Genomic DNA, 25357 nt, shown 5'->3' on the forward strand with positions numbered 1-25357 from the left:
TGTCTTCATGTTAATGCCCTACTAGAGGGAAAACACCCTTAGCTTGACAATAGCAAGGCCCCTGGCATCTTCTGAGTCCTCTTTAGCATGTGAAAGTCCTCCTGGAGGCCTCCCTTTTGACTTGACCTCCGCCAACTCCATAGTATATGACCAGTCACTCATCACAACCCCAGGGCAGCTCTTTCTGCCCACGGGCACTGTCACGGTGCTTTAATAAACCCCCTTTTTGCACCAAAGCTGTCTCAAGAATTCTTTCTTGGCCATCAGCTCTGGACCCCACCACTCTAAAGGAATTGAATGGAATACTATGGGGCAGAATAATGGAGAGCTGCCTTAGCAGGTGGGGGGAGGGCCTTTGAGAAGGAGGTCACTTCAATTGAGACATGAATGACGGTCAGGAGGAAGCCATGGCAGGGTCTGGGGAAGGGTGCTCCAAGCAGAGAGATCTGGGAGTGCAAAGGCCCTGAGGCAGGAAGATACTGGAATGTTTGAGGAACAGAAAAAAAGGTCAGCGTGGCTTAGATTAGGGAGCAAAGGTCAAGAACTGGGTGGGGGTCAAGCCACAAAGGACCTCATAAAACACGAACAATGGAGTTTATTCTAGTTGCAATAGGAAGCTGAGAAAGTTTACAGAAGACCAGGGCAGTGGCAGTCCAGTGGGTTAATTCTGTATATTTGGGGGCTGAGACAACAGGAATTACTGATGGGTTGGGTAGCAGGTGAAACCAAATCTTTGGAGGAATTTCGTGATGGAGAGAGGCAGGAGAAGTGGAGGAGACTGGATTAGAGTGTGGCATTAGGGAGGGTTTTATAAAAGGACGATATTATAGACCATTTGCAATCTAATGGGAATGGTACTGTAGAGGATAAATTTGATGATGCGGGAGAGTGGCTAGCTGTGGGAGCAATGTGCTTGAGAAGGTGAAAGATGATGACCTTAAAAATAAAACTATCAGTTACCTTGCCAGCGAAAAAATGGGCTTATTCGGGAACAGCAGAGAATTGCAACTGGAGACAAAGAAGCTACTGCAAAACCATAGGCAAATCCGCAGAATAAAAGAGAAGGCTCTTTTATAGAGGAAAGGGAGGAGCTGGGAGGGGCTGTCTTAATTAAACAAAAAGCCCATTGGTGTAAACTAGGAGCTCAAAGTGTAGTGACTTCTCATTGGCTGCGTTGCGACAGACTCTCATTGGCTGGGCTGTTGCGAAGGCGGGGCAAGAGAAACCTTCCTTCCACCTGCTAGATAGTAAAGTAGCATTCAAGTGCCAGGTCCCTCTCTTCCTATTGGGTCTATAATTGACCATGGGTGGTAGGGCGTGAGCGCTCCCCCTGCCCGCCTCCCCGCTCCATTCTGAACAAGATTTCCTTTCATGACTTTTCCCAAAGGGGATAGAATGCAGAGCACCTGAGCAGAGCCTGCCCTTGGCGTCGGTTTTCTCTTGCTGCTGTGAGAAATTACTACAGACTTGTAGTAAGGCTTACAGCAACACTCGTTTCTTATCTCACATTTTTCAAGGGACAGAGGTGTGGGCCCAGTGTGGCTCTTGGTTCTGTGCTTAAGGTCTCACAAGGCTTAAATCAAGTGTGGGCAGGGCTGCCTGTGTCCCTTCCCAGATGCTCTGGGTTAGAATCCACTTGCTGGCTCATTCCCACCATTGGCAACATTCAGCTCTTGCTTTGTCTTCAAATCGGAAGTCTCACATCAAGTCCTCATGGTCAAAAACCGACCTCTGTGCTCTGGAGCTGAAATATAACAGGAGGACAGAGTTTGGGGATAAAAAGGAACAATTGTATTAGTTTGCCAGGCAAAAGGAGGCTGCAGCAGGCTTAATGCCTTCAAAATTTGAATGCCTTCAAATGCCTTCTAATGCTTTAGACCTGCCCAGGGTAAAAGGCTGAGGGGTTTTATAGGGAAATACAGGATCTGGGCAGTTTTGATAAGAATCTGGTACGCTTCAGTCACGTGTGTCATGTCTTCGAGATGGTCTTATAACTGGCACTGGCACGGGCCATCCAAGCCTCATTATTAAGTATCGATACCAAGTTCCAGAACAAAGGATTCTACAGAAAAACAAGTGAAGGGGAGGGGGGAGGCCTCAAGAATGAGGAACAAGGGGGCACCTGGGTGGCTCAGTAGGTTAAGCGTCCAACTCTTGATTTAGGCTCAGGTCCTGATCTCACGGTCGTGAGATTGAGCCCCGCATCCAGCTCCACGCTGAGCATGGAGACTGCTTGGGATTCTCTCTCTCTCTCTCTCTCTCTCTCTCTCTCTCTTTCTCTCCCCCCACTTCTGCCCCTCCCCCACTTGTGCACACACTCTCTCAAAAAAAAAAAAGTGAGGAAGAGAAACATTTGTTCAGTTTCACGTCCCCCTTCCTGAAGAATTAGTGTGTCCACCTTAATTTCTATCCACCTTGACATTTCTAGAGCGATTCCATTCTTACACTCCGGATCTCTCCAGCTTCCCTTTCTGCCACATCTCTCTCACTTCCTCCTCTGCCAGCAGCCACAGAAAGTTCTCCGCATTTAAGAGCCCACATGTGTGGATCAGGCCCTCCTGGAACGCCTCCCTTTGTACGGTCAACTGTACCATAAAACACAGCACCACCATGGCAGTGATGTCTCATCAGATTCACCAATTCTGGGGATGTGGGTGTGGGATCTTGGAGTTAGGGAGGCATTCCTAGGAATTCTGCCCACCCAGCCTTATAACAGCAGGACCTTCTTCTTTTTTTTTTTTTTCTTTTTGAGAGAGCGAGAGCGAGCAGGGAGGGGCAGAGAGAGAGAGAGACAGAGGATCCGAAGTGGGCTCTGTGCTGACAGCAGAAAGCCCAATATGGACTGAGCTAAAGTCAGATGCTTCACCAGCTGGGCCACCCAGGTGCCCCAGGACCGCAGGGCCTCCTTGCACTGTAGCAGGTGGCATGGCAGAATGTGTGAGGGCACACCTACGGGCAGACTGGTGGGGTTTGCCCTCAGAGGCACATAGGCTGCTGAGGCACGTGCCTGAGCCTGATGGCAGTTCCAGAACCATCAAGAACCCGGGCTCCTTCTTTTTGCTCTGCTATCGTCAAGTCAGGGCTATTCCTCATGGACCAAGATGGCTTTCCCTGCCCTCTGCAGCCAGTGGGAAGCAGAACTGATCACTTCTTCCTCTTTCCCCATTGGCCTACACTTGGTCACATGACTACACTGAAAGGCAACAGAGGCTGGGAAATATAGTCTTTAGCTTGACGGCCACATGTCCAGCTAAAATTCTATTTGTGTGAGAGAAAGGAAGAGTGGACACTGAAGGACAGTGGTCATCCCGGAGTCAGCCTGTGAGGCCATGACATTGAGAGTATAAAAGGACCCACGATAAGGCCACTGGCCTGGAGATCTTGATGAGGTCAGAGAAGGACCAGAGCAGGTATGCTCAAAAATTTGTGCTGGAATGGAGAGGTGTAGTCAAGGGGTGGGGCACTTGAATCAAGGGTTGGAGGAGGAGCGGTTGCTGGTGATGGCCAGTCTGGGATAGGATTGTGAGGGTGAGTGGCTGGAGTGGGGCAGAGGGCAGGAGTACAGTGCAGGGAGAGGCCAACGGACTGTGAGGCCAGGGGGACCAAGGGTCATCCGCGTGGATGCTAGAATTACAGAGAGGGAGGGCAGTGTTCATGGTGGACAGGAAGCCAGGACAGAGGAGTGACCGGGATGGGGAGCTGCTGGCAGGAGCAGGTCGCCTGGTAGACAACAAGCATCAAGAAGGAGCAAGAGGACAGGGTCCTAGGGAAGAGCTGGGTTTCCATTCTAGAAGTGGAGAAGGATGTGAGAGGAGAAAGGGGAGTGGAGAGGGTTGCTTGAGAGAGGTGGAGAGCAAGGCCAGAGGAGAGGGACATAGAGTGAGCAGAGAGCCACCCAACAGGGGACGAAGTCTACAGATATGTGGGAGGCATTTGGCCAGCTTGGAGGCCAATGGGATATGAGAGTGGGGAAGAGAGGACATCCCTAATGGTATCCCAGGTTTCTGGTTGGGTGACGGGGTGGACGAAGCTGGCCCTCCCTAAGGTGGAGAACACTGAGAGGGGCTGGCGTTGGGGAAAAACGACCAGGTTTAGGCCATGGTGGGTGTGATCACCCTGTAGGACACTCAGAGGGTTTGTCCAGGAGTTACAGGATACCCAGGTCTGGGCTGGCATTGGAGATGGGTAGGCAAGCAGTGCAGCTGGACTGCAAGCTAAGAGAGAACACACAGGACTGAGGTAGGACTTGGTGCCTGTGGGACGTAGCGACTGTATCTGGGATAGTCGTCATCCCAAGGGGATGAGGGGAATGGGCAGGGAGCATGCTGTGGTGCTCAAAACATGCACACACACATACACACACGCACAAGATCTTTCCAGAATATAAGAGGTCATAAGCATGTATAGGAATTGAGAAGAAGGAAGGGGCCAGACAGAAGAGGCCTCCACATATAGAGAGTGGGGGGTGACCTGGTAAGGAGCCTGAAGGGGCAGGAATGGAGAATGCCTCAGTTTCCCCACAGGGAAAATGGTGTAATAAACCAGGCCAGCCAACTTGGGTCAGCCTGGAAGGAGGAGTCTCCCCACCTCAGGAAGCCCCAAGAGCTGTCCCCCCTCCCACCCTCAGCCCCCACAAAGGCCTGTCTGACCGAGATAAGGAGAGCAAGGCATGTTCCTTATGCCCAAAGAGTCCTTAAATAAAAGGTGCTACATCCATACAATGGAGTCATGGCGAATGCTGGTGACATATGTGGGTGTTTCACAGGTGGGAAGAGAAGGTTCCAGAAGAGCGTGGGCCCCAAGTGACCTGATTTGGGTAAGAAAAAAAATACACACAGGGAAAAACTAAAAGGCAAGCCTGCTTGGTATTAGAATTGAGAGAACATTTTATTGTCTCTTTCCTGCTCATCTGAATGCTCAATTTTTCCACAACAAAAATGAGTTCTCATTTGTCCCCCTTTTTGTTTTTTTTAGTTGTACATGTTAAAAATAAGAAGGCGATCTCAGAGGGCCAAGAGGAAGAAAGAGCGTGGGCCCAACTAGGTCAGGTCAGGTCAGGGAACACAGCCTGGGGGCTGTGGGACCCCCACTCACCGGGACTCCTTCCCCAACTGCTGTAAACTCATGCAGGCAGACGGAGATGGGACAAGGCCAGGCGTTCACAAGTGGACCTCCAAGGGAGGGTCCATGGAGGCCGAGGTTCCCGTCTGGGGTCCAGGCTCTACTGAGAATGTTCACCAAGTACCTGCCAGGGGACCCCACCTGGAACAAGCAATCTCCACAGCAAGCATGACTCCAGGGGCCCGAATGACACCTTTCCCACCCTGCTCTGGGCCAGGCATCAGAAGGTCGAGGAGGCTGGCCCTTTGGGAGGTGCATGGTAAGAAATAAGGCCTTGGGGCACCTGGGTGGTTCAGTCCGTTGAGCGCCCGACAGTTGATTTTGGCTCAGGTCGCGATCTCACAGTTCATGGGATCGAGCCCTGAGTGGGGCTCTTCGCTGACCTCGCGGAACCTGCTTGAGATTCTCTCTCCTCCTCTCTCTGCCCCTCCCCCCTCACATGCCTGCTTTCTCTCTCAAAATAAATAAACCTTAAAAAACAACAAATATAAAAATAAGTAAACTAAACAAGAAGGCCCCCATTCTCAAGCCCCCCTCTCCCCACCCCCCCGCCCTGCCCCGGGCAAGGATAGTTTGGATAGTTTGTCGCAGTTTGTTTTACCGAAATGAGGTATTACTTTACACTCAATACAATGGAAATTCCTTCAACACAATTCATGCAGTTTTATGTCACTTAATGTAATGTCAGTATCATATCCCGGGGTGTGAATGCACCAGTACCTATCCCTTTTGCTTCCGGCTGTTTGCTACCATTAACAACACTGCTTTGGGTATTTAAAAACAAAAACAAACCCAATCCCAGGTGTCCTAGGACCAGAAGTCTGCTCAGAAGCCCGGGGCCACCGTGACAGGTGAGGCTCTCGGTGAGCCAGGGCTCCCCTCTGAGCTGCCTGCCAGCATCCGGCATCTACACAATGAGGGGTCAGGTTAGAAGAGGACCAGGGTCCCCCCTGTGGATGGGATCGGTCAGAGTCAAAGCACTGGCTCCCTCCTGCAATCACCCGGCACAAACTAAGTGAGGACCTGCAACGTGCAGGCACTGACCTGGGCACTGTCACTGGACCGTGGAGATGGTTCCCGCCCTCAGGGACCCCTGTGCAGTTGAGGAAAAGGCAGATGACAGATACACACAAGAATGGGAGCAACGCCATGCCTCGAAGCGGGCTGGGAGTTGCCAGATGCTAAAAAAATAAAACACCCACATTCCGTGTGAACACAGGAATGCTCCTGTGGGTCTAGGGTAGTGTGTAAATGGGGTGTTTAATGTTGTTGTTTTTTTTTAATGTTTATTTATTTTTGAGAGAGAGAGAGAGAGAGAGAGAGACAGAGCGTGAATGGGGGAGGGCAGAAAGAGAGGGAAAGACAGAATCCGAAGCAGGCTCCAGGATCTGAGCCGTCAGCACAGAGCCCGACGTGGGCCTCGAACTCATGAACAGCGAGATCATGGCCTGAGCGGAAGTCAGACTGAGGCACGGTCTAAATATAATGCAAATTAAAAATGGTCTCCAGCTAGAGACCAGTGTTTGATGGAAACTGAGCCCCAGACTGCAGTGTCCTGTGAAAAACAGGGTTCAGCAAAGCGTTAGAAGGCGCTAAAGACACGGGGGAACCAAAAAGCGGCTTTCTCCCTGACCTTTTCCGAAGAACCGAAGAAAATGAAAACCCACGTCGTTCTCCCCCTGTGGGGTTCTCAGCCCATGGGAGCTGCCCAGCCCACACCCCGTGTATACAAGCAGGACAGACATCATCGCTCCCATTTTACAGATGAGGAAATCTGAGATTTGGAGGAAGAGCCAACAAAGTCGCTCAGCTCCAAGGCCTCTTCCTCCTGGAAACCTTCCCCACCTCCAGAGACCTGGGGAGGGGCCTCCTTGGTCCTCCCACAGACCCTGAACTGAGGCCCAGTGAGGCGCTGGTGGCACATAGCCTACCTTGTGGGACCCCCTTCCGTAAACTGGGGTCGACTTACCGTTCTGGGCCCGAGCCCGCTGGATCCCTGAGTGCCCGCTGCCCCCGCAGATAGGGCCCCCCGGCGGCTGCATTCGGGGGATAAGCCAGGCTATTTTCATCACTTCCTTCCTCCCACTCGAGCAGCGCCCACCATCTGCTGCCTCACATCCAGCTGCCAACTCAGCCTCCACCAGGACAGTTCAAGCCACAGAAGAGGGTGCCGACTGCAGGCCTCACAAGTAAGTGGCCCTCCTTATTGCCCATCGCCCCCTCCCACACACACCCCCGCTCCCAGGTGGGACAACGGGACAGGACCTGGCAGGGGAGGCCAGCCACCGAGGCCTGCCTGTGTCCCACCTTCAGCTCTCCGCTCCAGATGGGGCTGGGCGGGGGGCACTCGCTCTGAGACACGGGCTCCTTGGTTTATTCAACCCAAATTCACAGGAAGCCTGCGCGGGCCAGGCCCTGGTGGGAAGGGCCTGTCTTAGGAAGGGGAAACGCTCGTAGGGAAGTCACCTAGAGCTCATGAGGCCTGAGTTTGAGTCTGTTCTCTGACACAGACCGCTGGGTGACCCTGCACAAGTCACGCTCCGTCCCTGGGCCTCAATTTCCCCAACTCTGAGCATTAGCCTAGATGCATGGCTTCCCACAGGGAACCTCTTCTGTTCTCCTTCCCTGTCTGCACCTCAGCATCCAGTTTTCGGCATTGGCTTTCACCTAAGAGTTCACTCGGCCTCGGGGCGAGCTGTTTGGCGTGGTTGGGAGGAGGTGTGGTCTGTGAAATCCACACTGGCTGCCTGACCCCAGGCTTAGAGGTAGGGGAGCTGGGAGGAGCCTGGGGGCCAGGGGTCGGAACTGGGAATCATGTAGCAGGCATCAGCGCCCCTCACCCATGAACTGGGGCTGGGGTCTCTGTTAGGGGCCAGGAGGTCCCTTCCCAAGAACCTTCTTACCCTCCCTCCCGTCCCCCATCACAGCCACGCTCACCATCCTGCCTTCTGAGTGTCCAGTGAGGCTCAGCGAGGCCTGGGTGGGACTCATTACACTTGCTTCTGTCTTCACCACCCCATTTCAACACAGGAGAAAGTTGAGGCCTGAGAACGGAGGTGAGTGGTCCCTTGTCTCAGGTTCGATCCCCCTAGCCCTTGGCATGGGGTGGAGGCTGCCGGGCCCTCCCTCACCCTCCCTCACCTCACGGCCACTCTCCCCACAGCCAGCCTGCCAATGCCTGCCTGGGGGGCCCTGTTGCTGCTCTGGGCTGCCGCAGAGGCCACCAAGGACTGCCCGGCGGAGTGCACCTGCCAGGCCCTGGAAACCATGGGGCTGTCGGTGGACTGCAGGGGGCGGGGGCTCACAGCCCTGCCCACCCTGCCCACCCAGACCCGCTACCTCCTGCTGGCCAATAACAGCCTTAGCTCCGTGCCTCCGGGTGCCTTCGACCACCTGCCCCAGCTACAGGTCCTCGACGTGACGCAGAACCCCTGGCACTGCGACTGCAGTCTCACCTACCTGCGTCTCTGGCTGGAGGACCGCACGCCCGAGGCCCTGCTGCACGTCCGCTGCGCCAGCCCCAAGCTCGCCACGGCCCACCCCTTGGGCCAGCTCACGGGCTATGAGCTGGGCAGCTGCGGCTGGCACCTGCAGGCATCCTGGGCCTACCCGGGCTTCTGGTGGGACGTGGCGCTGGTGGTCGTGGCCACGCTGGGCCTGGCTCTCCTGGCTGGCCTGCTGTGCACCGCCACAGAGACCCTGGACTGAGCCCAGGACCCTAGGGTCACTCCCCCCAGCCTGAGCCCCCAGTAACCCAAAATAAACTGCTCAACCATTGTATCCAAGCTCAGAAAAATTGTGTTTCCTCTCGGTACCCAAGTCTGGCTCCTCCTGGAAACCTGGGTCCGTTTAGTTATAACCTGATATCAACTGGGGCTTCTCTGTCCCCCAGGTTCCTAGTAAAATGGGCTGTTCCACCTCCCCCACGCCAGCCACCCCCAATTCCACCATCTGTGGACATCCCGAGCCCTTCTTCGGTGCCTGACAGGTCCCAGGACTCCGGTCCGCACGCTCTCCTCTGTCCCAGCGCCCACACGGAACACTCTGGAGGGCCCAGGCGAATTTCACATCAACACGTGGCTCCCGTCCAAATTCTGCAGAAAGCTGGCTCTCACGACACAGCAGTGAGCAAGCGGGAGGCTCAGAAGACCCCGGGCAGGTGGGAGGAGTTTCCATCTCTGTGACAGACATACCTTGAAAGGCACACCACCGTTTACAAAACAGCCTTTTGTGTCCTGGCCATGAAGACACCTGCTTTTCCAGCCCCATCCTTTCTCATCTTCTCCTGCAGGGCTTCTCTCCTTTCCTCCTCTCTCTATCCCTCTTTCTTCAGAAACAAAAGTGGGGCTCCTGGGTGCCTCAGTCGGCTCAGCGCCCAACTCTGGCTCAGGTCATGACCTCACGGCTTGTGAGTTCGAGCCCCACGTCAGGCTCTGTGCTGACAGCACGGAGCCTGGAGCCTGCTTCCGATTCTGTGTCTCCCTCTCTCTGCCCCTCCCCCCCCAAATATAAATAAACATCTAAGACATTTTTAAAAAAGAAACAAAAGAAATTCTTCCCTTTCTCATGGAAACAACTCCAGGTGCTGACATCAGACACCTCAAACTCTGGAGTCCCACTTGTACCCCAAGCAGTGGTCACCAAATTCTTCAAACAAGACTCTTCTCTCCCTCAGAGGATTCTGGTGCCAGCAGTTAAACTAATAAAACATTTCTCCACTGTATGAGAGTGTTTCCAGGTCTGTTACGGCCAATCTGAATCCAAATATAATCACCCCAAGGTCCTTCCCTCGAGGAGATCCTGCATGTGGTGGGCCTGGGGCTCAGAGGGTCATAAGGAAGGTCAGGTAGGCACAGAGCACCATGGGAGGGCACTGAGCCACAGAGCTGAGGCTGGAGCAGGAGGCCCGAACTCGGGGGTGGGGGTGAGCTATAGGGAGGGGTGGAGACTATGGCAAATCCGACAGCCCGTGTTCCATCTGTGCTGCCCTGTGCAGATGTGAACCCTGTCTTCCCATTCGTCCGGAGAGATTGGAAATGTACATCTGTATGTGAAATCCCAACCTCAGTGTTGGCAAGTAAATCCGGAAAAAAATACGTATACATCAACAGGACACATAAAATACATTGATTGACTGGATGGAGTCCGTAGGCTGAGAGTCTGTGAATTGTACAGTCGGGATCAGCTGGAACCGGGCTGCCTTGGGGAGCAGGAAAAGCTGGCATCTCCCCACAGGGCACTTAGTAGGTGTGCAGCCCTGCGTGAACCACCCACCATGGGGCCTTCTTGTATGCCCCGTGAGGAAGGCACTGCTCCCCCACACCGGATGGAGGACACAGCCCCAGGGCCCATGACAGTCTCTTCACAGGCGTGATCTCAGACAGGTCCCCTTTCGTACCTGAAAAGTGCCCCCTTGACAGCTTCCTCAAACTAAGGCCCTTCAGCAACCCCAGGCTCCCCCATGTAGGGTGCCCCTAAATCCTGCTACTGCCCCTTCCTGAGGCGCACACATGCAGCCACGGCTCTGGCACAGTAGTGATCATAAGCCTTGATCCTACTGGCCAAGCAGCTGGTCCCATGAGACCCTGCCAGGAGCCCAGACAGCACAGCATCGTCAATGCAGAGGGTGACGTCCCCGCGGGAGGTGGGGAGGGCAGGGATCTCCCGAGGTGGATGGCGGATTCACACGAGAATCCCCAGGGAAACAGGTGCGCTGGGAAACTCAATTGGCCACCTCCGTTGTCCCCATGGTCTTTGTCCCAGGCCAGCAAGGTGGCCACCACAGCGCCACGCGCATAGTCCCTACCCACTCCACAGCCACCAACCCAGCATCCACAGATCCCATCACCACGGCCGACCATCCGCCGGCCACCACTGTCTCCTACGGGTCGGCCACAGCCACAGACATCAGGCGACACCGCCCACCCCCTGCCCCGCCGGCCCCCTACTGCTTCTGTCACCTCTAGCACCAAACAACCAGGGACCTTGGCCCCATCACGGTCACCCTGACGTCATCCTCATGACCATCTCCCTCATGAGCGTTTTCAAAATCAAGCGGCACGTGGAGAATTTGCTAAGGTGACTTTCACCAGCTGCTGACCCCCTTGCCACCTCTGCCTTCTGCCCCTGCTCCAGGCTCCTGCTCCGCCCGGCTTCTAGGGCCTGCTTAGAGCCCTCTGCTGGTCCTCTGCAATCCTCTGGCCAGTGGGTGAGCAGAGAGACCAAAGAGGAAAGCGCGGATGTTCGTGGCCGGGCCTGGAAGTGGTAGGGAGGGCCTTTGCAAGCAGCTGTTGTCTGGAACCAGCCACCGGCCCCGCCCTAACCACAAGAGAGGCCTGGAACTGCTCCCCCTGTGTGCCCAACCGCAGCAGCAGGCGGGCATCTGGCCACTGCCGGCCCCACCCGGTCTACGCAAAGGTAATGGCACTTGATCAGAAGGCAGGCACACTGTAGAGAGGGAATCTGTGAAGCCTGGGCGGTCTCGGGGGCACATGCCGAGTCTTGGCCCTGAGCCACAGCCAGATCCAGCTCCTAACACAGTGCCCATCTCATGTGTTTTGCATACACACTTAACCACACCTCCTGTAAGTGCATGTGTGCAAAGTCTCCTAAGACTCCATGGCCCAGCCAGGACCCTCACCGTCTCCAGCCCCTGGGGTTGACACATCAAACCTGATGAGAGTGAATTCCTTGTCGGGCAAAGGATGCACTCCATTTCTTGAAAGCGGCCTGAGCCAGCCCCTGTGCGTGTAGCTGAGATGGCATTGAGAAGGTGGAAGGCTCTGCCCTCCCCGGGCTCCGCTCCAAAGGGGGACGCTGAGTCCAGGGCCTGAGGAATCTTCTAAGAACAGCATCTGACTTGACAGACACCCCTGGCCTCTGAATGTCAGCTTTCTAAACAGCTCTGGGGCCAGAATCCTCATTTTAAATCACTACAGGCAGTATGTCTTAAAATCTTGGGAAAGTTTTGTTTCTGTAGATAGATCTCTAACCAAGTGGGTTAAATTCAGAGAGGAAAGCAAAACTGTAATACTTTCTTTCTTTTTTTGTGTGTGTGTTTATTTATTTTTGAGAGAGAGAGACAGAGTGTGAGCAGGGGAGGAGGAGGAGACAGGGGGAGACACAGAATCCAAAGCAGGTTCCAGGCTCTGAGCTGTCAACACAGAGCCCAACGAGGGGCTTGAACCCACGAACTGTGAGATCATGACCTGAGCTGAAGTAGGACGCTTAACTGGCTGAGCCACCCAGGCACCTCTATTTTCTTTTTTAATGTTTATTTATTCTTGGGAGACAGAGAGAGAGAGAGAGAGAGAGAGAGAGAGAGCGCGAGCATGAGTGGGGGAGGGGCAGAGAGAGAGGGAGACAGAATCTGAAGCAGGCCCCAGGCTCCAAGGTGTCAGCACAGAGCCCGATGCAGGGCTCGAACCCACGAACCGTGAGACCATGACCTGAGCTGAAGTCAGATGCTTAACCAACTGAGCCACCCAGGTGCCCCAAAACTATATTACTTTCTTAATAAACACACACACACACACAAAACAAAACAAAAAAACCTCGGGGTTGTCAGGGCAACAATACAGAAGGAGCCCCGGATCAGCCCTATTGATCATGTCCTGTTTGTGTTCAGACTGTTAGAGGGACATAGATTTAGTCCTATTCCTTTCTTTTAGATCTGTGTACCCCTATTAAGTAGAAAACAAATATGAGGTTTACAACGATATCATGAAAAGAGAGGTCGGGCTCTGAGGTTCATCCAACCTGCTGGGTTCTTTATCTGATGCTTCAGGGTGCTGACTTGTTAGTGAAAACAAAAGCATGAATACATGCATTTGATGTTTCAGAGTCTAAAAGAACTCCGCACACCTGCATCGCAAGCTGAATGACTGTTCCTTCCTCTGAGTTCAGAAAGTTTGAATTACCATACAGAAAGTCTTTGTATATTTATGCAGTATCTTTCAACAAACACGGATAATTGTATTCTGTAACTGAAGCCTTTAAAAAGTCGACAGCGGAGACTCAGGGGTGGGGAGTTTGGGGAGCTGTTGAAGGCATGTAGAGTTTTGTTTTGCAAGAACTAAGACGAAGAAGCTCTGGAGGCGGATGGTGGCAATGGTCGCACACCCACACAAATATACTTAACACTCCAGAACTAGACACTTAAAAAAGCTTAAGATGGTAAATTTTATGCTATGCATGTGCTATCACAACTTTTTAAAAGAAGTCTAGAGGGGCGCCTGGGTGGCTCAGACGGTTGAGCAGACGACTTCGGCTCAGGTCATGATCTCGAGGTCCGTGAGTTCAAGCCCCGCATCAGGCTCTGTGCTGACAGCTCAGAGCCTGGAGCCTGCTTCAGATTCTGTGTCTCCCTCTCTCTCTGCCCCTCCCCTGTTCATGCTCTGTCTCTCTCTGTCTCAAAAATAAATAAAAACATTAAAAAAAATTTTTTTTTTAAAAAAGAAGTCTAGAGTGATGGTTTTCAAACCTTTTAGCAGTAAGACCTTTCTACCAACGAACCCCTAGGCAGTACCTGGTCTATGAAATAAAGTGTCTCCATCTGGTTGGACGGGGGCCTAACTGGCGTCCTTCCCTCCTTCCCCATCCCTGCCTTTTGTGGGCTACTGACAGGCTTCAAGACTCTTCCAAAAGCCCATTTGTGAAACACAGGTCTAGAGTTTTAGTGGGGTATTAAAATTTGGTTTAAAAAAAAAAAAACAAGTTACAGGGGCACCTGGGTGGCTCAGTCAGTTAAGCGGCTGACTTCGGCTCAGGTCATGATCTCACAGCTGTGGGTTTGAGCCCCACGTCTGGCTCTGCGCTGACGGCTCAGGGCCTGGAGCCTGCTTCACATGCCGTGTCTCCCTCCCTCTCTGGCCCTCCCCCGCTCACACTCTGTCTCTCTCTCTCTCAAAAAGTAAATAAACATTTTAAAAAATTAAACACAAAACAAGTACAGCGAACTGTCTCTGAGGACACATGGTCTGGAAATGGAAAGAGGTACCCGTTCAAGAACCACAACACTCAGTCCTCCCAGATTAGTCTCTAAATTCAATGTCATCCCAATCAAAATTTTTGCTATAGAACTTGACAAATAAGGGATGAGACCAGCGTCACCGGAACCTCCTTATCAATCCTCGTGAGAGGTTTAAGCAGAAAGTCAGATAAAGCCAGAGCGGCAGCTTGGAGGGGCGTGGGTGAGGCAGACAGAACCTTCCCCAGACTGCTTACGCTGAGCACGCTGACCACATGGAACAGACAGCTCTCCCTGCCTCAAGCCCCACGGAAGTTACTAGATGATTGTAAAAAAAAAGGGTAAGTTCAAGGGATACAGGAGTACTGATGCATAGGGGCACTTGTACCCCAATGTTTACGGCAGCACTCTCAACAATAGCCAAATTATGGGAAGAGCCTAAATGTCCATCAACTGATGAATGGATCAAGAAATTGTGGTTTATACACAATGGAGTACTACGTGGCAATGAGAAAGAATGAAATATGGCCCTTTGTAGCAACATGGATGGAACTGGAGAGTGTGATGCTAAGTGAAATAAGCCATACAGAGAAAGACAGATACCATATGTGTTCACTTTTATGTGGATCCTGAGAAACTTAACAGAAACCCATGGGGGAGGGGAAGGGAAAAAAAAAAAAAAGAGTTTAGAGTGGGAGAGAGCCAAAGCATAAGAGACTCTTAAAAACTGAGAACAGGGGCGCCTGGGTGGCGCAGTCGGTTAAGCGTCCGACTTCAGCCAGGTCACGATCTCGCGGTCCGGGAGTTCGAGCCCCGCGTCGGGCTCTGGGCTGATGGCTCAGAGCCTGGAGCCTGTTTCCGATTCTGTGTCTCCCTCTCTCTCTGCCCCTCCCCCGTTCATGCTCTGTCTCTCTCTGTCCCAAAAATAAATAAACGTTGAAAAAAAAAATTAAAAAAATAAATAAATAAATAAAAAAACTGAGAACAAACTGAGGGTTGATGGGGGGTGGGAGGGAGGGGAGGGTGGGTGATGGGTATTGAGGAGGGCACCTTTTGGGATGAGCACTGGGTGTTGTATGGAAACCAATTTGACAATAAATTTCATATATTGAAAAAAAAAATGTAAAAAAAAAAAAAAGGGTAAGTTTCCAAGGATGGGCTAATAGAGGAGACAACAGTAGGAAAGTGATGCCCACAAGCTTCTGTAAGATGGACAGTGGACAGAGGAGTCGCCACTGCCTCAGCAGGTGACAGGAGGCTCCCCCCATGGCCTGCACTGGGACCACCGAGGAGGGGCCGTGGTGTCGCCCCACTGAACCCCCAGGAGGCTCCATGCTCCCCTGTTGCAATTGTGATGTGACTCTTATTCAGAAATGAAACAAAAGAATTTAAAAAAATTTTTAATGTTTCTTTACTTTTGAGAGGGAGAGAGAGAGAGAGATGGAGTGTGAGCGGGGGAGGGGCAGAGAGAGAGGGAGACACAGAATCCCAAGCAAGCTCCAGGCTCTGAGCTGTCAGCACAGAGCCCAATGTGGGGCTTGAACCCACGAACCGGGAGATAATGACCTGAGCTGAAGTCGGATGCTCAACCGACTGAGCCACCCAGGCACCCCTCTCATCAGATTTATTACTTATTTCCCATATGAGCATGTACCCATATGTACCTGTGTCTATAGCTAGATATAGGTATATAGTTACACACACTTATGTAATATGTATCAATAGGATACATATAAAATAGGTTATATATATATATAAAAGATAGTTCCATTTTTAAAGATTTATAAAAGAAAGAAAAGAAGGAGGAAGTTCTTCATAGCTCTATTTTAACACAATCGCTGTTAACATTTTCATGTCCAGACTTTCTTGTTTACATCAGTCGGAACACTTATTTACTTGGGTACTCTGAATCGTTTGCTATTGCATCATGTTTTTGAACATTACATCGTTTTCCTGACTCTTCTGAAGTATATATATTATGCCTTTCTATTACAAAGATAGTAGAAATTGATTATGGAAGACTGGAGAGTGTAGAAAGGCAGAAGGAAGACCCAAGCTCCCCAGCCCTTCACTGAGAGATGGTCCTACATTTCCAGCGTTCCAACATACTGTCTAAAATACTCTGCAGCGAGGGATGGCTACCTCCTGGATCCCCCTCGTATGGGAATAAGGCTATCGTGGATATTCCTGTGCGTAGAGGTTTTATTGTTTTTGTTTTTAATTTTTTTTTTCAACGTTTATTCATTTTTGGGACAGAGAGAGACAGAGCATGAACGGGGGAGGGGCAGAGAGAGAAGGAGACACAGAATCGGAAACAGGCTCCAGGCTCTGAGCCATCAGCCCAGAGCCTGACGCGGGGCTCGAACTCACAGACCGCGAGATCGTGAGGTTTTATTGTTTTTAAGAATCATTCCTCGAGGGGCGCCCAGGTGGCTCAGTTAAGCATCTGACTCTTGATTTTGGCTCAGGTCATGATCTCATGGTTCATGAGATCGAGCCCCACATCGGGTTCTGTGCCCAAAGCACGGAGCCTTCTTGGGATTCTCTCTCTCTGCCCCTCCCCTGCTTACATGCGCACAAACTCTATCTCTCTCGCTCTCAAAGTAAATAAGTAAACTTAAAAAAGAAAAAGATGTGTTCCTTGAGATAGATCCCTGTAAGTTTTCCGTCCTTTTCAGACCTGTCCACTTAGAATTGAGTCCCTTTCGTTGAATCTAAACCTGAGTACACGGCACTGTCACTGCAGCCACAGTCCCACCCGACAAAACCCAAGGGGTCCCCCCAGGATTTCAAGGGGGTCAAGGCACGACCCTAGAGCACCACATCGAGGACTCACATCTCATCTCTGCTGTTCACTGGATGTGCATTTGAGGCAAGGCCTCAAATTCTATGTGAATTCTCTTGTGAATCCGTGTGTTTTCCGACTGGAAGGGTCTACAGCTTAAAGGGGTCACAGATCCAGACAAGACCCAGAACCCGCATCAGGCACGAGCTCAAATGTTGCCAGTGGGGGTTGGAGTATGATGGAAGAGTGTCGGGTGTTAGGTGATCTGGCCATCAGAATCAGAGCCTGCCACCAGCCCTTTGCCTCTGATGTCCTTTGCCTCCGTGCAGAGGACAGAAAACACTCTTCAGGGGTAAATGGGCAAGAACCTTCGGCTCTTCTTTTTTAGGAAGAAACTAAAAACTTCTGAGGCACGAAGACCTGCCCAGGGGCCACATGAGTGGGGTGGGCAGGCTGTGCAGACCAGGGTTCCTCAAACTGTAACTTGCATGCAGATCCCTTGGGGAACTTACTGCAATCTAGGTTCTGACTCAGGAGCTCTGCTGTGGACGCTGAGATCCTGTGTTTCTAACCGGCTCCCGGATGACGCGGGGCTGGCGGCCCGTGGACCACACGTTGGACGGAAGGTTGGAGCATGTTGGCCGGGAGCTAACTCACCAGCCCCCTGACCACCCTCTCTGTCCCCTGGCCTCCTTCGCCGGGTCCGCGCCTCCTGATGACCCCTCAACCCTGCACACGGGGCCTCCAGCTCCCTGGTGGACACCGTCATCACTGTGCTGGTGAGGAAGCAGCTTTGAACCGGCAACCCCCACGTCTGAGGCTGGCTCCCCGGGAACCGTACTGAGGCGATGGCTGCAGCAGGACGCGAGGTTCAGAACTGCTGCAGGGGACAGAGTCCCGAAGCACACAGCCCATGTGGGGGAGGGCTGGGACAGTCCCGGCTCCGTCCCCGAGTCGAGGTGGGCGGGCAGAGCCGTCCTCGCCACACCCTGGGGCTGGCCCGCGTGAAGGCACACCACGGATGTCCAGGAGGCGCCAGTGGGAGCCCAGCCTGCCATCCGGGCTGGGTCTTTTCTTTCAGGGGTGTGGGGGGGGGGGAACCGACGGCAGCGACGGGGCACAGCCGTCTCCAAGGCTGTGTGTGTGGGAGGGGGTTCCCCACGCTCCGGAGGGCTCCTAGGAGTAGCTGGGAGTGAGTGTCAGGACCAAGCAAGGGGGCGACCCGGTCGGTCAGTGCGTGGCCTGCTTTAGGAAGGTGTGTGGAGCGGGGTGTGGAGACCGGAGGCAGGAGCCAGGCCAGGCAGAGGCTGGGCAGAGAGACTGGCTGGGGTGGGGAAAGGGACAGAGGACGAGGAGAGGGGATGTGACTCGAGGAGAGGGGATGTGACTCGGGTGAGGGCACCCTGCGTCCTGGCTTCCCCAGAGGAGGGGTGGCGCAGTCCCTCCTCAGCTGAGCCCCTGGCTGAATGTGTGGTCGGGGGTGGGGCTTTGGGGGCCCCCGGGGGGGGGGGGGGGCCGGGACCAGACTCCGCTCTGGGACCTAGGATCCAGCCCCAGCCTAGTCTGGGACAGGGGCTCAGGAGCCAACTTATTGGGGGCTTTGAGTGCGTCCCTCTAGGCCCCTGGCCTCACTCTCCGTTTCCAAGCCCAGGACGTTGTCCCAGGGTCTGGCAGTCCCATGGTGCGGGCAGAGGGAAGAGAGGGCCCTCAGCACAGCCTCTGGGGGCCACGTGGTGGCCTGGCTCAGACCACCCAGTTAGGGGTTTTTCTTCCAAGGGCCACATGCAGGCTTGGGGCCGCCCTGCATTCAAGGACACCAGGAAATTCAAACAACAGGTATCTCTCACTGGAAAAGGTCACAGAAGAGACTGCAGTGTGGCCCCTCTGGAACGCCCAGGGCCCCAGGCCCGCCTCCGTCATTCAGTCCGTGGACTTCACAGGTTTCGAACCTCTGGGACAGAGTCAGAAACAGGCGTCACTGTTCCTGTCCTTCAGTTTCCAAAGTCCCTCCCAGCTGGGATGTCCTGGTGGCTTCCCAGGATGCAGGCAGGATAGGAATTTGTGTCCCGCGTCTGAGGAAGCTGAGGCTGGGTGGAGAAATGACTTGCTTAAGGTCACACTAGTCATAGCGGACCTGGGATTGGAATGGAGGTTGGTCTGACCCCCATGTTGTCAGCGTGTCTCAGAGCCGGGCTGCCAGACTGGGTAGTTACTACCTGGCCACCGTGCACAGTCACACTATCGTCATCTGGCCCGTGTCAGCATAGGCCCCCTTCTGAGAATGACCGGGGACAGATCCCAGATGGTCTCAGTGGGCTATGGTTCCTGGTGGCAGGGGTCCCATTCAGGCACTCGGCAGTTTTTTTGAGCACCTACTATGCGCCCAGAGCCATTCTCTGCCCTAGGAACATAGCAGCAGCGAGCAAGACCAGTCCTGGCCCTTGTAGGGCCTCTCCTGACTCGCAATACAAGGTCTAACTTGTTACCGATGCAAGGCTCGGGCAAGACACTCCCAACCACTGAGTCCACTGGCTTATCTGCAAAGCACGGGGATGGTAACACCTCCCCCACAGGGTTGTAGGTGTGGGAGAGGCCTGGTTTCCCTGGGCATCGCCCAACCGTACTCCTCAACCTGCCCACCCCCAACTCAAATCCAGCTGAAGTCGTTCAGTGACTTGCCCATGGTCTCCCGGGCCGAGTGAGGACCCAACCCAAGCTCTTTCCTGCCCCTTGGGCACGGACTGCTCCTCTGCCAAAGGATCCCACGTTGGCATGGGGCAGAGAAGTCTTAACAGGGCTCCAGGCAACAGATGGGCGGTGAGAAGTGCAGACCCACCCGTCCACTCTGGGCCTGGAGACTAGTCGGGGAAACCAGCTGGGCAGGTGGGACCACCTGTAGAGATGTGGCCACCTGGGCCAGCTCTGGGCTCAAAGGTGAGAGAAGCAGTCTTGGGCGCCATGGACTCTTTGCAGAAATCTGTTTAATGGTTTAGGAATGTGTAGACTCTGGCTCTGCTAAGTTTCCATAAAGGCAACTTTCCCAAGTTTTAAAAAATAGATTTGCTATAAAGATTTATGTATCATAAATAGGTAACATGAAAAATTCCCAAATGCAAAATGGCATTGCCTTATTGCAATGCTGAGGCCCTCCCTGCAGCCCAACAGTCCAGTCCAGCAGGGCTCAGAAGGTCCTTGAGGCCCCCACCCGTGGCAGCCCTCCTGGGGAAGAGTAACTGAATTCAATATGAATTAGGAGCTTCCTCTAGCTCCATGGCTGCCTGCCGGGGTCTGTGTCCTTAAAGCCCTTTTCTGGAAGGACAGGGACCCTCTGGGCGGCCCCGCTCCTCCTCCCGGGAGTAGAAAACACCAGCCTTCTCCTTCTTCAGCCCACGTCCCATTAGCCCCACCCAGGCCACAGACCGCCCTGTCCCCGGGGACCTGGTAGTGGCCAGAACACTTCCTGGCCCTCTGATCCCTGCCTCCTCTCCTAATCCCTGGCCTCTGACCTCACCGGCTCCTGCTACTGGGTAATTTATAAACAGAGGGAGAGATAAAGCTGTTTCCCTTCAGCCCCAGAAGGCCTGGGCTGTTGCAGGAGGAAACAAAGGTGGGTTGTGTTCTGTCTCACACAACTTCCCCATTTTCTCTTACCCAAATCCGGGTCCCCACGTGACAGAAGACTGAGGCCCAGGAGGTAGTGAGGCTCCTGCCTGATGCCTCACTACAGGCAGCCCACCAGCGTGGGGCCCTGAGCACTAGCATTCGTGCCTGTGACTGAAACCCGGAAATGGTCTCTGTTCGAGGCTGCAGGAAATGGCTTCTGCCCAGGAAGAGGGGAAGAAGGAACTCAATCTCGCCAGAGGGTACTATGGGCAAAGGACTAGCTTGGGGTGGGGCCAGTGCTCAGAGGCGTCCAGCTGGGTCATTTGTGGGACTCTGAATGACACGGATAAAAAGGCTGGGTAAGTGGGGGTGGGGGAGGGCAGGAAGGGCGCGGCCTGCATAAAGGGTCCTCCTGGGGGACAAGGTGCTGGGAGAAGCCAGGGCACAGCTGTGGAGGCCTTGGACACCTAGATTGAGTATGGGCCATATCCCAAGGGCCCCAGGCACCCTGGAATGGGGAGGGGGCAGCAGCATCAGTTGTGACCTTCTACAAATGCCACTCTGACTGCGGCACGAGGGCGGCTTGGGCTGCACAGGCTAGAGGCCCAGGGGACAAAGAGGTCCATGAGATGTCCAGGGGATCCTGGGGCCCATCCAGAGCAGGGGCGGGGTGGGGGGGGGGGAAGTATGGAGGCGGGATCCCAGCACTGTGGTGGGGAGGGGAGAGGGAGGGTCCCGGCTAGACCCTATTGGCTGTGGTGCCTGAAGGAGGGATGGCCAGAGACCAATCAGCCCACGTTTCAGACACCTCGGGACTCTGAAGGGAGAAGAGAATCGTGTTGGGGGGTGTTGCTGGGTGAGCCAAGAGGCTGCCAGTGAGGAAACCTCCCTGGTCCAGGCTGGGCCAGCTGCTCCCTGCCCCCTCTCAGCCAGGCCCTTGCAAAGTTTCAGGTCTCCATCCCAGGGGTCTGGAGGAGGAAGGAGATGGCTCATAGAGAGGAAATGAAAGGTCTCCCCACCTTGCCAAAGCCATCCCAGCACTGAGGCAGAGGAGGGGCAGCAGGTAACAACGGCAAGGGCCCGCACCTATGCTCAGCTGGAACTGTGGCTGCAAGTCAACAATGGGGGTGCAGGCCCAGACCTGTGCTCCAAGATCCCCCGCGTTCCCGCCACCGCCCCCCAAAGCAGCAGGCCTCTGGAAGGTCAGGCTTCATGAGATCGCTCTTCCAGCTTGGGCCCTGGTAGACAGCTTAGCTCTGCCCCAAGATCAGCCCTTAGAGGCCATGGTCTGAATGTATCTCAGTGACAGGCACTTTCTACTTTGGAGGAAGAGCCCAGGCACTGCAATGGAGGGGCCTGGCAGACACCAGCTCTCCCTGCCAGCAGCTGGGCCCCAGGCCCCGCTCACCCCATCTCACTGACAAGGCCACTGAGGAAGGAAGCCAAGTGGCCTTCTTGCTCCCAGCTCCCACCCCACCACGGCCACCAGTGGGCCCGCTGCCCTCAGCACAGGACCCTGCTCAGCAGCTCTTGGCCCAACCAGGCCAACATCCTTCCCTTCCAGAACCGGGCTCAGACATGCCTGCCTGAAACGGAGTCATCAGCCCTGCTGGTCTCGGTCTCAGCCAGGGAAGCCTTCCATGCCCAAGCCCACAGAATGCCGTGGGTCTGGCTTCTCACTCTGCGGTCAGGCCTGCCTATGAGAAGGGGTGGGACGGTGCAGACCAAAGTGCAGGAAGTGGAAGGCAAGGGAAGTCGGCTGGAGCACCGCCTGGGCCCCGCAAGGCTCTGGGCTGCACCTCCACGATGTGACCTTGCCCACGGCTCTGACAGCAGTTTATTTCCCGGGGCCCTCCACTGAGGGGCCCTAAGGGGCTAGACTGGGCTGACATAGGGGGTCCGGGTGGTAAAGGGAGATCACTGCCTCCCCCAGCTCAATCCCTGTGACCCTCTGAGCTACCCGCCGAGTGCAGCCCCAGTGGTCCCAGCCCCCACCCGCCTTCTAACCTCAGCACCCTGCACACGTTGAGGCTGGTAAGGCCCAGGATAGAAGAGCCGGACCCAGGACTGCCGGGGCATCGCCTTTTTGGTTTGAGAAACCAGAAGCTAGACTGGAAGCAGTTAGGGAGCTGTCACTCTGAACGTGGCAGGAAGGGCTTCTGCACAGCTAAGACTAAGTGCCCTGAGGGTCCCTCTCAGACCGTAGCCTCAGGGATGCAAGCGTTTACTTTTCCCTTAAGTGTCCACATTCCCACCTCATTCCCCCAACCCCCAAGTTCTGAGAGTCAGTGCTGAAGGAATCAGCTGGTTTTGCAACCTGAGTGGCCACACTTTGGGCCCCAGGCCAGCAGACGGTCCCCGCTGGGCTGTGGGCCATGACCCCATACTTGTGCAGACGAAAACAAGAAGCTACACGGAAAACCAGAAAACTTGAGAGGTCTTGCTAAGGCAGCAGGCCAAGCCCCAAGCTGTCTGTGAGCTTCGAGCTGGCAGTGAAGAAAGGAAGGAAGTTCCCGTCCTGGAAGGAGCTGGGGCTTCCCTGGGGCTGTGCTCAGGAACCGAGTCTGCTGGGCGGGTTGCTCTCACTCGGTACAGAGGCCCTGGAGTGACCTGAAAGAACCCAAGGCACCAGCCACACCCCTGCCGCCTCAGCTGCAGCAAGACTCAAGGTGTGAAATGGTCAGACCCAGTACGTGTGCAGCAAGGGAGGCACATCCCAGCCCCTCTCCTGCTGGGATCCACACCGGCAGGCCTGGGCCAGTCCTGGACTGTGAAGAACACAGAGGGGACGGCCACTGGCTGGCAGGTGGGGCCCCACGCCCCACAGGCCAACAGGTCTCCCTCAGAAGGTACCCCACTGCTTCCTTCATCGAGGGTAGCTTTCCCATCAAGCACCCAGGCCACGGAATGGAGAATTCCAGGGCTTTATCCAGCTGCTCTAGGGTCACCGGCACCGTGGAGGGCCAGCTCTGGAGGGGTGGGCCTGGCAGGCCAGAGAGAGGAGGTGGGGAGGACCCTGCCTGCCTGCCCTGCACCCCGGTCAGCAGCCGCAGCCCCAGCTCTCTCCGACGTCCTTGCTATCCAGCTGGATGTGGTCGGTGCCCTTCTCACTGAGCAGAGGGCCACCGTGCCGCATGACCAGCTCCGTGGCCACCCTCACGAAGGCCTCCTCCACGTTGCTCGAGTCCTTGGCCGACGTCTCGATGGCACACAGGATGTCATAGTGCTCTGCCAGGCTCTGTGCCTCGGCCAGCGGGACCTCCCGGAGCTCGCCGAGGTCCGACTTGTTCCCTGTAGGGAAAGGCCAGGTGCAGCTTGGTGAGGCCCACGGGTGCCAGCCCGCCCTGTCCCACCCGGCGGGGCCAAGCTGAGACACGTCAAGCCGCCCACCGCGCTCGGCCAGCCACCAACGAATACCTTCTGGTGTGGCCCTCCATCTTTTTGGGGGAAGAAAAAAGACCTTCTTTTATTTTAAGGCTCTTAGTCCAGCCTTTAGTCCCTCCTTTTGTTTCTCTTTTTTATCTTTGCCAGAGGCTGGTGTCTTTTATGGCTTCTTCCTGACACATCGGAGCACTCAACTTTGGTGAAAAGAACCTTAGAGCTGCAGGAAACTTCAGCTCCTTTTCGCCTGCTGCGTGACCCTTGGGGAAGTCACTTCATCCCTGGGTCTCGGTTTCCCCATCTGTGATGCCACCTTCAGCACAGGAGGGATCAGATGATACAGTGAACCTGAAAGCAACGGGCACTTGGCAGACGCTCCCTACAAGGGGACGCCAACAAGGAAGTCTCGCACTGCCAATTGTTTCCTTGGCTACAATTTCGTTATGCTTATTATTTAGGCTCTCCTATTCTCATCTGGAATTCTTTCATTGCCTGGAAGATGGGGACTTTGATTATTTTGCTTTGCTGATAGTAAGAGCACAGCCTACCGCCTGACCTGAGAGCGCACCTCTGGTTGCTCCTACAAGGTGTCAGCTGTGTCATTATGTTCTAAATAATCTGGTCAACTGCTCCTTGACCCAATTTCTAGAAGAATTTTTTTTTAAGTCTCTAAGCAGTTGACTTTTGTAATGTGGTTATAGGGAGAACACAAAAAAAAAGATAACCGCGGGGCCCCTGGGTGGCTCAGTCGGTTGAGCGTCCGACTTCGGCTCAGGTCATGATCTCACAGTCCATGGGTTTGAGCCCCGCATCGGGCTCTGTGCTGACAGCTCAGTGTCCGGGGCCTGCTTCGGGTTCTGTGTCTCCCTCTCTCTCTGCTCCTCCCCCACTCATGCTCTGTCTCTCAAAAATGAATAAACATTAAAAAAAAATAGATAACCACCTATAAAAATCAAGACTGTCTTCGGTAACCTTAAATGCTACAGCAACTAATTTCAATGTGTGGAACTCGTTTGGATCCTGATTTCAACAAAAAGAAGAAAAACAAGTACATGTGATATTTATTAGCAATTATAAATCTGAGCACTCATCAGCCATTTGATTATATTAAGAAAATATCAATATGGGGGGGGTGCCTAGGTGGCTCAGTTGATTAAGCATCTGACTCTTGATTTTGGCTCAGGTCATGATCTTGTGGTTCGTGAGTTCGAATCCTGCATTGGGCTCTGGGCTGACAGTACAGAGCCTTTTTGGGCTTCTCTCTCTCTCCCTCTCTCTCTGCCCCTCCCCTGCTCTCTCTCTCAAAAAATAAACTACATAATAATAATAAGAAGAAGAAAATATCAATATTTTGTGGATGTGAAAATGGTACTGTTATGTACTTTTTATTAAAGTGTTTGTACCTTTTATAGATTTATGCTGGAATATTGATAAATGAAATAGTTTGGTGTTGGGATTTGTTCCAAAGTAAGACAAGGGAGGGGAAGGGATGAGGGTAG

The 25357-nt window shown here is 53.9% G+C and overlaps 2 protein-coding genes and 2 long non-coding RNA genes across 8 annotated transcripts in view; 2 read left to right on the plus strand and 2 right to left on the minus strand.

The window, feature by feature from the left end:
- Window positions 1–1473: 1473 nt before the first annotated feature.
- LOC116737933 lies at window positions 1474–5184 on the minus strand. The gene is made up of 2 exons (XR_004343275.1): window positions 5095–5184; window positions 1474–1744 (listed from the first exon to the last, which is right to left on the minus strand). It is a non-coding gene; the product is annotated as an uncharacterized LOC116737933 (long non-coding RNA).
- On the plus strand, window positions 4736–5222 carry LOC115508609. The gene is made up of 3 exons (XR_003967053.1): window positions 4736–4816; window positions 4975–5048; window positions 5131–5222. It is a non-coding gene; the product is annotated as an uncharacterized LOC115508609 (long non-coding RNA).
- Window positions 5223–7203: 1981 nt separating this feature from the next.
- On the plus strand, window positions 7204–9844 carry GP9 (glycoprotein IX platelet). Of its 5 annotated transcripts, XR_003967052.2 has the most exons (5): window positions 7204–7310; window positions 7762–7886; window positions 8049–8177; window positions 8285–9280; window positions 9704–9844. XR_003967052.2 is itself a non-coding variant. In XM_030307520.2 (4 exons), exon 4 carries the CDS (start codon window positions 8296–8298, stop codon window positions 8827–8829), a length of 534 nt encoding a protein of 177 aa, XP_030163380.1. In that variant the 5' UTR covers window positions 7204–7310; window positions 7762–7886; window positions 8152–8177; window positions 8285–8295; the 3' UTR covers window positions 8830–9040. The 5 variants fall into 5 exon arrangements, 4 of the variants coding, with proteins under 4 accessions (XP_030163380.1, XP_030163379.1, XP_030163377.1 ...); XM_030307520.2 differs by lacking the exon at window positions 9704–9844 and having other exon boundaries at window positions 8152–8177; window positions 8285–9040; XM_030307517.2 differs by lacking the exon at window positions 9704–9844 and having other exon boundaries at window positions 7225–7310; window positions 7724–7886; window positions 8285–9040.
- A 12442-nt stretch (window positions 9845–22286) lies between these two features.
- RAB43 (RAB43, member RAS oncogene family) overlaps window positions 22287–25357 on the minus strand; it is a 30324-nt gene continuing 27253 nt past the window's right edge. The window contains exon 3 of the mRNA XM_030307522.1: window positions 22287–23768. Coding sequence (XP_030163382.1) covers window positions 23518–23768 — 251 coding nt within the window. The 3' untranslated portion in view covers window positions 22287–23517. The remainder of the gene's footprint in view (window positions 23769–25357) is intronic.

This window comes from Lynx canadensis, chromosome A2 (assembly GCF_007474595.2).
Source record: "Lynx canadensis isolate LIC74 chromosome A2, mLynCan4.pri.v2, whole genome shotgun sequence".
Taxonomy (NCBI): Eukaryota; Metazoa; Chordata; class Mammalia; order Carnivora; family Felidae; genus Lynx; species Lynx canadensis.

Bases quoted from the DNA above. Each gene is read 5' to 3' on its own strand.
- GP9 (XM_030307520.2), top strand. From the start codon at position 8,296: ATGCCTGCCTGGGGGGCCCTGTTGCTGCTCTGGGCTGCCGCAGAGGCC.